Source organism: Ambystoma mexicanum, chromosome 3p, assembly GCF_040938575.1.
Source record: "Ambystoma mexicanum isolate Mex_15411 chromosome 3p, UKY_AmexF1_1, whole genome shotgun sequence".
NCBI lineage: Eukaryota > Metazoa > Chordata > Amphibia > Caudata > Ambystomatidae > Ambystoma > Ambystoma mexicanum.
In genome coordinates, this window is record NC_090925.1 from 172,801,047 (window position 1) to 172,815,653 (window position 14,607).

Below are 14,607 nucleotides of genomic sequence, written 5' to 3' on the forward strand. Positions count from 1 at the left end.
GACGCAGATCTAGTCTAAGGCACAGTATGATCACAACAACATCAAGTGCCTGAATGTGAAGGTAGGGGAATGTTTGAGAGTGAAAAATCCAGTCATAAGGCACAGAAGTGATGCACTGTTCAGCATACCCTCGTTCTCATCCTCACTGTCCCACTTCCCCACTCACTCTCAAGTCCATAATCGCATTCATACCCACTCCCATTCTAACATACACATTCATACTCATACTCATTCACACGTACTATAACACTCACACTAGTTCTCACACTCATTCATAAAATCACTCACTCTAACTCTCATGAACACTCACACTCATGCTTAAACACACTAACTTTAATATGCATGCTCTCATACTCATGACATGGCTTATGTGAACCCTCTCTTTCTTTCTCTTTCTCTTAACCACACTCCTTCTGGGCTCATGTACACTAATACTCAAATTCACTCTCACACTCACTATCACACTCTTATTCACATACAATTAAATAGTATCACTCATACTGACACTTATACTCGCACTCATTCTCACACTCTGTATCACACTCACTTTGGCATACCCTTGCTCTCACCCTCACTTTCTCGGTCGAACTCCCACTCTCACACCATTACTCACACTGACACTCACTCTAACAAGCCCATTCACACTGATACCTACACTCTCTCAAACACTCACATTGACACTCACACTCGCTCTCATGTACACTCACATTCACTGACACTTATGCTTACTCACTTTAATACCCATGCTGTTGCACCCATGACGTAGTCTATGTCATGTAATTCCCTGTAATCTTGACATTCCCAGTTAGCTCTCAGATAGTTTAACCTTCCCAGTAACCTCCCTCTTTAACAACACAATAAACTAATACACTTTAGCTTGACATTCCTAGTAAACGTGACATTCCCATAAAATTCCTAATTTGAAATTTGCAGTGTGCTCCCAGTTTGACATTTCATAGGAATGTTGGCATTCCCAGTAAGCTGCCACTTTTGAGATTCCCTGTAAACCTGAAATTCACTGTAATATTGACGTCGGCAGTAAACTCACCTTTTGATATAGTCAGTAAGGTTGACATTTCCAGTCAGCTACCAGTTTGACATTCTAAATAAAAGCGGCATTCCCATTAAGCTATTAATGTAACATTTCTAGTAAGTTTAGCAATCCCAGTAGGCCTCTTTTGCAACATTTCCTGTATGCTCTGAGTTAAACATTTCCAGTAGGCGTAACATTCCCAGTAAATTACCAGTTTGATATTCTGAGTAAGTTTGACATTTCAAGTAAGCTCCAAGTTTGACTTTAAAAGTAAGCTCCAAATCTAACATTCAGAGTAAAGTTAACTTTTGATATAAGGTCCCAGTTTGATATTCCCAGCAAAGCTTGATATTTCAAGTTAACTCCCAGATTAACGTTCCTAGTAAATCTCCCATTCCCAATAAATTCCCTGCTTGACAATCATATTAAACTCTCAAATTGACATTGCCAGAAAACTACCAATGTACTCAGTTCCTCCTTCTGCTCTGAAAAGGTTTGGAGAGCACATTACCATTTGAAAAACCCTTATTGTTTTGCACAAACTGAAAAGCCACAGCATATATCCCAACTCCCCATAGAACATATTGTCCATGTGGTAAGGCTCCGTACTCAACACACTGAGACCAGGCTTTCCAGGATCATTGGCATAGAATGAGTAAATATAATCCCAAAGGTGCCAACAGCTTCACCATTGGCACCTAACAAAGGAAGTGAAGGGGGTGCTGGCTCTCCACCACCATCTCTCCTTCTCCTTCTGCCTCTTCTTGCTCCATTACCTCTTCTGCTTTGTTGCTCTCTGTAAGCATTCACAGTTCTGCTGCTTCCTCTCTCTTCACATCTCTGGTGCATATCCTTTCTCCCATATCTCACTCATTCCCTACCGCCCGTGTTTGCCTCTTTTAATTCCATGTCCAGCCACTCTGTTGTGTCTCCTCTTTTCTACCCTCCTCCTTCTAATGTGGATACGGCTGGTTATGCAACAAGGCAATCCCAGGCTGCTGACCGAGGCACAGCTAGCAGGGGGATGGGAGAGTGTGAGACAAGGGTGGGTGTGGGGTCGGGGTGATACTTGTCTAAGACCATGTCCATGACACTCCCATGACTACCGCTGAAGCAGCGTCCATTTCTTAGTGCTTACGTTAGGGTTGCAATCCATATGCTGTACCTTACAGCTCCTATGCTCACTCACCACTGACTATGCTGGCTGGGCTGGTGGGAGTTGTAGGCCTAAACATTGGGTGTGGGACAGGTTGGGTTAACCCAGGCTTAGACAGATGCTCAAGTGTTTTTTGAGTATGCTGTCCTATCTCTGCCTCCCTCTCTTCTATACTAATGCACTCTGTTCCCTGCAGGAGTGACTTTCAGTAAGACTGGCCGATGTGAGCTCTCTCCCAACATTGCCTATGTCATCTTTGAAGAATCTGACATGGACACCTATTATAAACCACGTATTAACTACAGAGGAGTGGTAAGTTGTAGTGTCTGTTACAGAAATGAATGCATGTATGTGATAACTTACAATGAATCGGCTGCCTACCCCTCTGGGGCCCTTGCTCCATCATCATACTCCTCCGACCCTTATCTCCTGCCCAAACACAATCTCACATGAAACCTTTCCATGGTTCTTCTCCCTCAACTCCACAACTCATTCAATGAGGGCACCATTTCCGTACAAACAACAATGGTATAAAGTCTTTTGCCAGCAATCTATTAATCAAGGGCAAGGGATAAGGCATGAGAAAATAGATGAGGGCCCAAAAGGTGGGGCCCTCCCGTCCCCTGCACACTATTTACTGATGCCACATAGGGCCTTCAAATATATAGATATAAATCTATCAATGTATAAATATATAACAGCAGTTTTGTTAGTTGAGCATATAATGATTTATTTGGCAAAGAAGAAAACAAAATAAAATTTGCCAAAAAGCACAATCTGTTATACAAAGTAATTCATGACGTATGACATATTAAAACAAATTGCGATGAAGCAATAAATGATGAAGAGATGATGCTGTCCAATTGTGGGGTGGCCGACGCGTTTCGAGGGTAACCTCTTCTTCATAAGGGCCCAATTGAACTGTTGACAACATTACAAAGAGACAAGAAGTAAAATCTTTTATTTTATTTCCATAAGAGTCAAGGACTGACTGACAAGCTGTACATAACTCGAGATGCTAGCGAGATGGTGAAAAGCAGAATACTGGAGATCTAGTATGGTGAAAAGAGTGAACTCTCAGATAAAAGAGAAATACTCTATACTAATAACTAAACCCATAACAAAGGAGATGTATTGTGTGAGATCCACCTACATGGTGGGATCTAGAAAATGGCGTGATAAAAGATAGAACAGATCGAGATAAGCCAAAGGCGGTAGTGGGTTATAAATAGCAAGGACCACCCTTGAATAGTGAAAAAGCAGAGACAATATGGGGAGCGTGTATAAGAAAAAAACCTTACCCCTCCTATGGACGGGAAAAGAAAAAAGAGAAACTCCAAAAGAGCGTTACTGAATAAAATAAATAATACTTAGAATGAACCGGAAACGGTTTTAAAGAATGCACTCACTCGAGTTGCGGGACGGGTAGCCAAGGTATCAGGGGCATCCGTGTGGTCAACAAATATTTGAAACAATTATACGATGCAGGGCATCTGCAAAGAGACACGTACTGCTGGCACCTAAGTGGGGACACATACATTTCTGTTATACTGAAGAGAAATGAACATGGGGTCTCCCAACCGGGCAAAGAAATCCAAGTAGCGGTAACTTACCTATACAGTGTGTAGAACACTGTTAGTGGAAACTGAAACCGGCAGGCAGTGGCTCCGCACGGTCGTGACCTAGGAAACGAACTGTGCTGGGGACACGCCGTCAGACGTAAAAAGGAAACTAAATAATAAACATAAAAAAGGGGGCATAGAGGACGGTGAGTGAGGAATATGGGGGCCATCTTGCAATGGCGCATAGTGCAAACGTACTCATAAGGACTGACCAGAGATCAGGATGAATAAGAAAGGTAGAGTAAATATGTTCCATAGTGAAATTTACCATTGGCTGCATTCTATTGGGCCTAAGAGGATGAGCCCGGCCCCACACTGCACTCGAGTGCGGGCACGGGAGGACAAGCCCTTCCTCAGCAGCTCGTAGGATGGAAGGCACTAAAAGCAAGTAAGTGTATGTTTGTGTGTGTGTGTGTTTGTGTGAGTTTCGGGAGGTGGGTGCAATGTTTGTAGTGGAGGTCTGCGTATGTATGCGTGTAATTGTGAGTCTTGTATAAGGAGGGGCGCAACTTTTGTAATTGGGTGCATGTGTATGTATGTGTGTGTTTGTGGATCTGTGTGCATGTTTGTTGGCAGAGCGCATTATTTTGTGGTGGGGAGGGAAAGGGTGAAGGTTTGGGGACGAAACCCCTGATAAAAAGATATTCCGGTCAATGTGGGAGAAAAGGGTTCCATGTCATTTCATCATGGCATGTTTTTTCGCTGGGTTTTTTACCGCAATTTTTTTAATGAAAAAAGCCATCAAATTTTTGTAATCATTTTTTGGGGGGTTTCTCCCCTAAGCCCCCATTTTCTTTAATTTTTATTTATTCCCAAACACCCACACCCCATATATATAATTTACTAACCCCCCCTAAAAAATGAGATGGGGTTTATCGCAAAAAGATTTTGCGGAAAAAGAAACCCACGAAAAAACATCCCGCGATGAAAGAACGTCGTACCGGAGAAAAGTGGGGGTGGGAGGTGTTGAAAGTTTGGCGGTAAAACCCCCCCAAAATCGGCATTTCCCGTTTGTTTAAGGCCACTACAAATGTGTCTAAAAAGCTGTCTTTTTTGATGCGCTCTTCAACATGTGAGTTATTGACACAGGCACAATTTGTTGGTTTAGAGGAACTTCTAAACATTTGGAAGCCCATGTGTCTCATGACTAGAAATGAGGTGTCTATTGACAAGATATGAGGTGAGGTTTCCCTGGAAGTCACAGGTGTTGGGTAGGGAATCGGTATGGAACCGAAAATTAGAAACATCTGAGATAGGCAATTAGGTTATGGTCACAGGAAATGGGGTGGTGTTGGTCCCATGCCGTTCAGAAGCAGCGAAATGGTTGGGTTACAAGAAATTAGGTAGCTGTTGACAAAATATGCAGCAGCACTTCACAGGAAATGAGGTAACATTTGTCAGGGTATACCAAGGCAAAGACTGTCAGAGAATAAGATGGACAGGTGACAGAATATGAGATAGCTTCTGACAGGGTTTGAGTTGGTGGACATAGGAAGTGAGATGACAGTTGGCAGGAAGTGATTAGCCCTTGATGAGGAATGAAATGGTATGTGTGTTGGATAAGGCCGTCTTTGACAGGGAGTGGGATAGCGCTTGTTTGGGAGATTTATCAGTGTTATGCCAAATCGCCTCTACCTGTGAGGCCCGCCAGCATTATTTGATTGACTTCTGAACTTTGTTCTTGTCATGAATGAGGGGAGTCTTTTTCCCCTCATTTATTCTTTTTTTGCTCACACATATGGGTTTCACTTTTGCAGCACGCAGAACCCTATGTGCAGTCTTTATCTATTATTTTATTTGCCTTAAGAACTACTGTTCTCAAGGTTAGAAAGATACTTTGTACCCTTATTAGCTTTTCCTTTTGAGAGACCAGCACACCCCACCCTATGTGGAGTGCTGAGGGGTTTCTTAGTATCCCCTTTCTCTCTGCTCCTGTGACAATTATGTTACAGTAACAAGCATACACATATGGCTGGTGGCAGTGGACTTGCTCTGCTGACTTTTTTGCTATTTTCTGCTTGCAGGCTGTCTTCACAGCTGCAGCTATGCACAGATGGGTCACCCTTACTCCAACATGGTGACTTCTTTCTTCTTTCTCTATTTCTTGTGTGGTTGTTCTTTCCTGGTCCGTCTTCTATAGCCCTGGATCGGGGAGGTCCTGGTTTGAGTTTTATCTTCAGCAGGAACCATTTGTGTAGCTCACAGAGGCTCCAGTGTGTGAGGACAGGAAGCATGGGAGGATCCCGAAACTCTGCCATCCTTTGTCTTCTGGTGTGCCTGAAAGGAACCAGTTCCCACAGGGGGGCTGGCTATCCTGATTGTATAGCCACCTGCCCCTTTCTGTAAACTGCAGGGAGAGTTTGCAGAGGATGAGTGTGAAATCCTAATAAAAGGTGAGGTTCCTGAGGCAGAAGGCAAGTCGACCACTGGAAGAGAAGATCCATAGAAGACGACAACCAGAGACACCTGCAGCCCCTTCTAGCAACTGTGAAGAGACCACTGCTGTCCTGACCACATTTTCAAATTGACAGAGGAGCTCTGAAGAGGATGACTCCTTCCCTTTTGCTGGTGGGACCAACTATCCATAACAGGACCTGCAAGACGAGCCATCCCAAGACATGCTGTGATCTTACTGGCCTGCAAACCACCAATACCATGAGACCTCTGACTATACTGTGGTGCATCATCTTCCCATAAACAAATCCTCTCAGAACTTTAGTGGGCTCAAGTTGGATCAACAGAGGTAAGATACCCCTCCTCAAAGTCCCCTCACCATAATACAGGACTGAAGAATCAAGGTAGATTGACCGGTCTGTAAATGTTCCTCCTTGGAGCCTGTGAAAAGGTGCAGTAACAGCAGACCAACATTGGAGCATGACAAATCCATTGCTGAGAGTACTTTCTCTTGACTACTGCTGTAGCGTCCCTTTCAGAGTTCCTTCTTTTGTCACCACAACCAAGGAACCGGAGACCGGGTCCACCGTTGCTGCACCATGTAATAATCCAGCTGCATCACTCCTCAGGTACTCTGGAACTTGGTGTAGTACTTACCTCAAAGCATTTTGTCGTTCTTGTGTTGCTGGGGTGCTAATTCCATTGTTTGGGTGTTCACCCATACCGTTCTCCCAGGCCTAACGCTTTTGCACCTATAGAGAGCCTTTCACAAGGTCCCTGAAAGCTTTTTGACCCTCAAAAGCATCCTACTTACTTGTAATTGAAGAATCCGCTGGACCTTTACCTTTTCTTCTGCTTTGCATTATCTGCTTTGACTCCAATCTGACTTTAAAGAGCTCATAACTTGATAGGGATGGACTGCTAAAACCTTTAGGCCTCTGAAAAGTAATACAAGTTTTTTAAAGTGTTAAACCTCTATTGCTGGTGTTGAAACCCACTTTTTTTTATCCTACAACAGAACATTTTCTGAGTTGCATTAGCAAGTGATTTTACTTAGTGTGTTCATGATCTGAATAATTCCATGTGCTCTAGCACCTTGAAGCATCTGTGTGCTAGATGGAATTACTAATAACATATTTCAGACCAAACAACTGGACAGATGCAAAGGAGGTGGTAAAATACTGCTTTCATCTCAAAGAAGTAAAGCAGGGCAATTAAACACTCATTAAATCGATCCACGCAGGAAAACACTGTCTTTTCATATTTGCTTAGCTCACATAATGCTAGATGCGTCATCTTTGATGTCATCCTATGTGGCAAACTATAAAAACCTATCAAGGGTTGGGATTGGATCATGTCCACCTATAGAAAATGTATGCATTAGTCCCTCATTGGAGGTCTTTTATTTGTGAGACACACCCTGAGCTACTTGCATACAAGTGGTTTAAGGCACTCGTTATAGCAGAAAATGTGGCAGCGCAACAATAGATTGTATGTAATAGTGCATAGCAGGCTATTCTAATTGGTCGGCAACCCAAATCCAACCTTGGACATTCGGCTTGCTAACAGAACGTACATATAAATGAAAGCCAGGTGGTTGAAGATATGTCAACTCTCCCCTTGTTTCCCAATTAGTCTACCATCTCTCATCGGTAGGCCTAATGCCAGCGCCTTCTGTTTGAAGACAGACCTTGCCAGTCTGTACTGTCTCGGGACATTTGAGGGAGCATAGGTAACCATTATCTTAGCTTCAGGCTTAATGAGTATTAGGAAAGATTTCCATTTCATGTGTAATTTTCCCTACAGTTGTGAACCCCCCAACTTTTTGCTTAGTTGCAACTTTTCTGCAACATGATACTATTGCACAAAGTACCTTACAGTACAGTGCACTGGGTCCTTTAGTCATTTTGCAGGGCCATAGACACGCTCATAGAGATTTATATGGAGAAATGCAGATGTGCTGTGGACAGGGCTAGTGGCAGCTTATCATTTCTTGCATTTTTAACAATTTCTTGCCATGCAAACCGTGTTAACCGTGTTTGGCACAGAAAGGTGGCCTGGTTCCAAAATGGCCATGCCACAAGATTCTTTGTCCTGTCACTTGGCCATCTTGCTCCTTCACCTTTGTCAGGTCGAGCCGACCCGGACCAGTCCTTATTTGGGCATGCATTTTCCAGCGAGGCGCGCTGCTTTCACAGGCTTCTGCATGCCTTGTCCTGCCCAGGATGTGGGCAGGACTGTCTAGTTCCAATACATATCCTGGATGCCAGAGAGGTCTGGTGTGCTCTGAATGCCCAGCACCACTGTGGTCTGTGATTGGTCCACATATGGTGTGCTGTATGTGAGCAGATCTTCCATTGGGTCCTCTTTGCTTTGGTGCGAAGGAGACTTTGGATAAGAGAAGGCCCCAAACAGCCATACCATGTTGATCTCTGGAGTTCTCACAGAACAAAGTATATGATTCAAGTATCCTGAAACCAAGAAGCCAAGTCAAGGAACCGCTGGTGACCCGCTGGAAGGTTTGGCACCCTGAGCCCGCTGTCGTCCTGTGGGACCTCTCTATTCCCGGCACCTTCAGCAAACCCTGCATGTAAGCCTTCTCGGAAGTGTCCCTGGGCCAACCAGTGGGCTGACCAGCTTGCACAGGATCTTTGTTCTGTCTCCTCCGCCGTTTCGAGGAGGCCCTTGAAACTTGGGATCCCGTAAGCTCTCCATTCACAGCACTCTCACACTGAATTTCGTACACTTGGCATTCCCATGTCTGGAGTAAAGTGAGAGAGCCTGAACTGGAGAAACCGCAGTTACCATGTCATCCAGCTGTGGTGATGAACTGAAGCCTGCTGCAGTGAAACTGGCCTGATCCATCCACCAGGAGCAGAGAAATCTCCACTGTCCCATTGGTATACACGCATTTCGCCGACCTATTTTTGGTCGTTGTACTTTTCATCGCCAGATTTTACATCGCCAGAAACCCCGTGTTTTAATTTTTTTTGTTTTGGGGTGTGTTTTGTTTGTGTTGGGGTATTATTACAATAGTAATAGATGGGACTGGGGGGGGAACTCCCCCAGAATAAAAAAAAAAACCAAAACAGGGTTTCTGGCGATGTAAAATCCGGCGATGAAAAGTACCACGACCAAAAATAGGTCGGCAAAATCACGTAGAACCATCCCATTTGGGAATCAACGCTGCAGCTTCATCGCTGAAACCCGCAGAGACACAGAAATTGTCGCATTTGAACCTGCAACCGAAGTGGACTCGACAGCTGAAGTTTGGTTCAGAGAGCACCTGGAGGCGGTGAGTACTAATGACCGTTACTGGTGGCCCCTGGTGCCTCCATCGATTTTTATGCATGAGTGGGCCCTGAGGGCCCCTCTCCTTTCAACTGCTAGTGTGAACTGGAGAACTATTCCCATCTCTTGGAAATTGCTCTGCCCTGTCGGGGTGACCCTAGTTGAATAGTGGAAATTTATTCTGCATCACACCTCACCTACCTTCCTGAGCTGCTACAGACCACTGAAGAGACCCCGGTCTGTCCATCTGCACTACCGCTTGCGCCAGCATTGCAAGTACATTGGAGCACTAGTCTCCCCTCATTTTAGGGACTGGACTGCCTCTCAGTTAGAATTGTGATTAATGCCAAATTGCCTAAAGACTATCTGCACACCTGCTTCCTTCCCTTTCTAGGTTGTGGGCCCATTTTGTGTAGTTAACCATTTAGGCCCCTTGGTCTTGTATGTATGCATGCTGATAGGATTGTGTTGGTTTATTGGTATTGCTTTGATTATCATTAAGTGTATGACTTTCAAAGGTCTTGAAATAAATATAATTGTATTTTTATAACTACATCTGACTGGGAGTTATTTGTTAGTGTCCTTTAATCTGTGTGCTCATTGAGATCTTTCAGTCACCCACACCCCTCCTGAGACCTAGTCTTGACCGCCGCCAAACTACCTTGATTGGTCTGGCTTGTCCAGAAGGTTACCCTGTTCCAAGAAACTAGGCCGGCTTTCTGAACCTCCACCCACCAGGTCAGAGTTCAGAAATCCATCTTAACAAATTGGTGTACAGTGGTGGGATAGGACTGAAGGTATCCAGTGTTGCACATTAGAGAAGGCATTTCTAGTTATTCCTACCCAGGACACTTAGTGATGTTGTAGGGATAACTGTAAAGGCCATAGACCTATCTAATATAATGGAAACAAGTACCTTTATAACCTTGAATGCTTCTAGATCAGAGACATTGAGAAAGATGGGTACTGAGAGGGGTTTACCTGCTCAAGATACAAAATTGGAAATGATTCAGAAAATCATGGAATGGCAAGAGTCACAACGCAGTGCCATAGCCTCTGATGAGAGTGCAGAAGGAGGTGGAGCAGCTTTCACTGGCAGAACTGACAGTTCTGCCGCTGCCCTCATCAGTGGTGCCCATGAGGATAGGCAGCATGCAATGTCTAGTGTTTCCTCTGCCAGCTCAGATGCTGAGGCCATGCTGGAATTCAAGAAGCAAGAGCTGCTGTTTGAGCAAAAGGAGTTTGAATTTCACATGGCTAAGCTGAAGATAGAGCAGGCAGAAAAACAGAAAGACAGGGATCACGAGTTGGAACTGGCCATCCTTCAGGTTTCATCAGGATCCAGGGGATCTGGACATGGGTCTGGGTCCTCCTCTCATCCATGATTTCCTAAAGATCTGCTCAGTGTGTATGATGAGAAGAATGACATTATGGACTGGATGAATGCATTTGAGTATGCATGTGAAGTTCAAGAGGTTGTAAATACTGATACGATTGCATGGTTGCTCAGCAGACTACGCCATTCTGGCTGCAGTGCTATTATGGAGATGTCAAAAGCTCAAAGAGTAGATTTTGCAATGTTGGAGCCAACTCTCATCTTAAAGTTTGGGAATACTTCTGCCCAATACTTGAAGAGGTTTAGAGAGTACAGGAAGAAAGAAGGAAGTACTTGGGTGTCATATTTGACTGATTCTTTAAAAAATTTGACTGGTTGGGTTGAACGCTATAAGGTCTTCACCTTTGAGGGTATGATATGTCTTGTCATGCTTGAACATATTTTTGCATCTTGTTCCCCTGAGCTTAAGCAGCATTTGGCAGATTCAATGGAGTTAGATCCTAAAAAGCTAAACCATTACAGCAGATTTGTGGGTGTCACATAGAGTGTCCCATAAGGACAAGACTCATCCTGGTAAGCAGGAGGAGGGGAAAAGTCCAAAGATAAAAAAGGTGGGCAAACTGATAAAACTTCCTCCCAAAAGGACCACAAAAATAAAAATAAGGGTAAGTCACAGGACAACACACAGGGTAGTGGAGGGTATCCACCAAAACAGAACTCTGGTTACAATAAGCCTCCATATGTCCCAAGACCCAGTGGATCTTGTGTGGGTTGTGGAGCAAGTGATCAAGTGAAGGGGGACCCCAGATGTAAGGTCAAAACCTTGGGGGTCCACTCTGCTAAACTGGCCTTCTCCTCCTATGAGGAAGAAGAGATTACAGGGGCATTCTTCTCCTCAGACTCCTTCCCCGGTGGGATAGATTCTAAGGTAGTTTTAGTTTCCCTGGGTTCCTGGGAGCCTAAAGTCTCAGACGCTTATGATAGGATTCCTGATAATACCAAGCACTACTTTAAGGACAGTGTGCTGATAAATGGAGTAGATACTCCTACCCTTAGGGATAGTGGGTGCAGCAGAACTGTGGTGGATTCTACCTAGGTAGACCCTGAGAAAGTTGCCAGAGCTCCTCTGTCCTCCACTAAATTGGCTGATGGCCCACCTCTCAAGTTCCCAGTTATGCCTGTAAATCTTACTATAAATGGTACAGTGGTCAGGATTCCAGTGAGCATTCAGAGAGATGTCCCAGGAAAGGTCTTGCTGGGGAATGATCTCAGAGCTTTAGGGCTTGTGGGAGATACAGCAGAAAGACTCTGCACAAGGTCTCAAACAAGGGCTGCCTTGGCCAAGTCCAAGGGCCAGCCCAAGCCAAAGGGGAAACCCAAGGCTAAAGGAGTCAGAAAAAGTAACAGAGGGAAAGAAAACATTACCCCAAACTGACCTACCACTGAGGTGGATGTAGTTGGTCAAACACCTGAACCTGACGAGGAAGAGGTGTTGCCAGAAATTCGCAATCCCCATGATCATCCTGAGCTACAAAGTTTGTTAGTTGAAGGTGGTCCTGATAGGGTTGAGTTCAATAAGGGCCAACGTGAGAGCCCATCTCTGGAAGGCCTAAGGAGACAGGCCTGCTCCCAGATTGAGGTTGAACCTCCTGGGAAGCATTAGATTTATTGGGAAGGTTGGATCCTCAACAGTGAGCCTACAGAGTCTACAAAAGGAGACCATAGGAGGTTGGTGGTTCGCCTTGCTGTTAGACCCTTCCTCTTGCAGTTGGCGCCTACAGAGTCTACAAAAGGAGACCATAGGAGGTTGGTGGTTCGCCTTGCTGTTAGACCCTTCCTCTTGCAGTTGGCACATGAAGTGCCACTTGCTAATCACCTTGGCATCAAGAGAACCAAGCTCCTACTGGCCCAAGATGGGGGTGCAAGTAGAAGGTCACTGCAGGAGTTGTGACACATGCCAGTTATCTGGCAAAAGTGGCACAACAATGCAAGCTCCATTGGTACCCCTCCCAGTTGTGGGAGTACCATTTGAGAGGGTAGGGATTGACATTGTTGATCCCCTTGACCCTCAAACATCCTCGGGCAATAGGTTTATCCTGGTGCTGGTCGACCATGCCACCATGTCACCATTGAAGACTGTGACTGCCAAGTCAGTTGCAAAAGGTTTACTTGGCATATTTACTAGGGTTTGCTTCCCTAAAGAAGTTGTGTCTAATAGGGGCAGCAACTTTATGTCAAAGTATATGCAGGCCATGTGGAAGGAATGTGGGGTCATCTATAGGTTTTCATCCACATATCACCCACAGACCATTTGACTAGTTGAAAGGTTTAACAGGACCTTAAAGCGCATGATTGGGGCTCTGGAAGAACCCCAAAGAGGAAAATTGGATCTTCTGTTACCATGCTTACTTTTTGCCTACAGAGAAGTAACACAGGAGGGTGTTGGTTTCAGCACCGTGGAACTTCTGTTTGGTCACCCTGTAAGGGGACCCTTAGCCATAGTCAAGGAGGGGTGGGATATGCCCACTACCCCAGTCACTACCAATGTAGTAGACTATGTGCTAGGGCTCAGAAAAAGGATGGTACTCCTGATGGGTCTGGCTAGTGAAAAATTGAAGGCAGGACAAGCCCTGGTGAAACACTGGTATGACCTTAAGGCTGCCCTTATCAATTTCACACCTGGCCAGCAAGTCCTGATCATGAATCCCATAGGCCTAGAGCTTTACAGGATAAATGGTCAGGCCCTTACACAGAGGTGGAGTCACTGGGAGAGGTCATCTATTTAGTGGACCTTGGTAGGGCTGGTCAGGCTCCAAAAGTGTTCCATGTGAATAGACTGCAGTCTTTCATCCCAAGAGTTGAAATCGCTGCACTGCTGCTGGCTTCAGATGTTGAGGAAGAGGAGTCGGAACTCTCCCTGACCTGTTCCATGACAGTCCTCCAGAAAGCTCCATTGAGGGTGTCCATGTGGCCCCTCACCTGACTGCTGATCAACAAGCAGAGGTGAAAAGTTTGCTGAGGCAATTGTCCCCCTTGTTCTCACAGTCTCCTGGTTTGACCCCCTGGTGCAAACATAACATTGACACAGGGGACAGTGTACCTACCAGAAGTAGGGGATACAGGATGTCAGACAAAGTAAGGTCTTACATTAAGGAATATAGGGGCAACAAAAGCCTTCTTTTTTGTTAAAGGGGGGCTTGACTCAGAAAAGGCGTTTGGCATAAACAAGAAAAGAGGAGAGTCAACAGCTACCCCATGTCAACCGTGTAGAGGAGGTAGGCTTAAAACAGGCAGGGAGCTAGTTTGCAAATACTAGCCATTCAGGGTCACCTATAGGTTAGAAAGAGGTTGGATAATGATTAAATGTATTCATCGCTTCGGACACACATCTAAAAATAGTAGGTTCAAAAGAGAAAAAACTAAAAAACAAACTTGAAAGTCACATATGAGCCTCATTTGGCTTACAATGGAAAGTAGAACAGGTGACAAACTGTTATCATATCACAGTTGGGTAAGTGAGGGTTAGTAGCATAAATATATAATGTGGATTTCAAATACTACTGTTAGACTAGTAGTATGTTATTGCTGTCGACATATATTTATGTAGGTGTTTCTGGTTCAGGATGGAGTCAACCTTCACTGGGATGGAGTTGTTCACAGATGAAGGGTCCGAACTGTCATCAGGACGTGGTTTGGGCTGGTGAACGCCTATGGAAACAGGTGACACATATGGGGGTGGGAGGTGTCAGAAAAATGGTGACCACACAGAGGGTGT

General features: G+C 44.8%; 1 protein-coding gene across 4 annotated transcripts in view; it reads left to right on the plus strand.

The window, feature by feature from the left end:
* Nucleotides 1-14,607, plus strand: part of LOC138580215 (alpha-2-macroglobulin-like protein 1) — a 1,347,911-nt gene that overhangs the window by 631,418 nt on the left and 701,886 nt on the right. For all 4 annotated transcript variants that reach the window (XM_069650572.1, XM_069650575.1, XM_069650574.1 and 1 more), the window contains one exon: nt 2,386-2,501. In XM_069650572.1, coding sequence (XP_069506673.1) covers nt 2,386-2,501 — 116 coding nt within the window. The remainder of the gene's footprint in view (nt 1-2,385; nt 2,502-14,607) is intronic.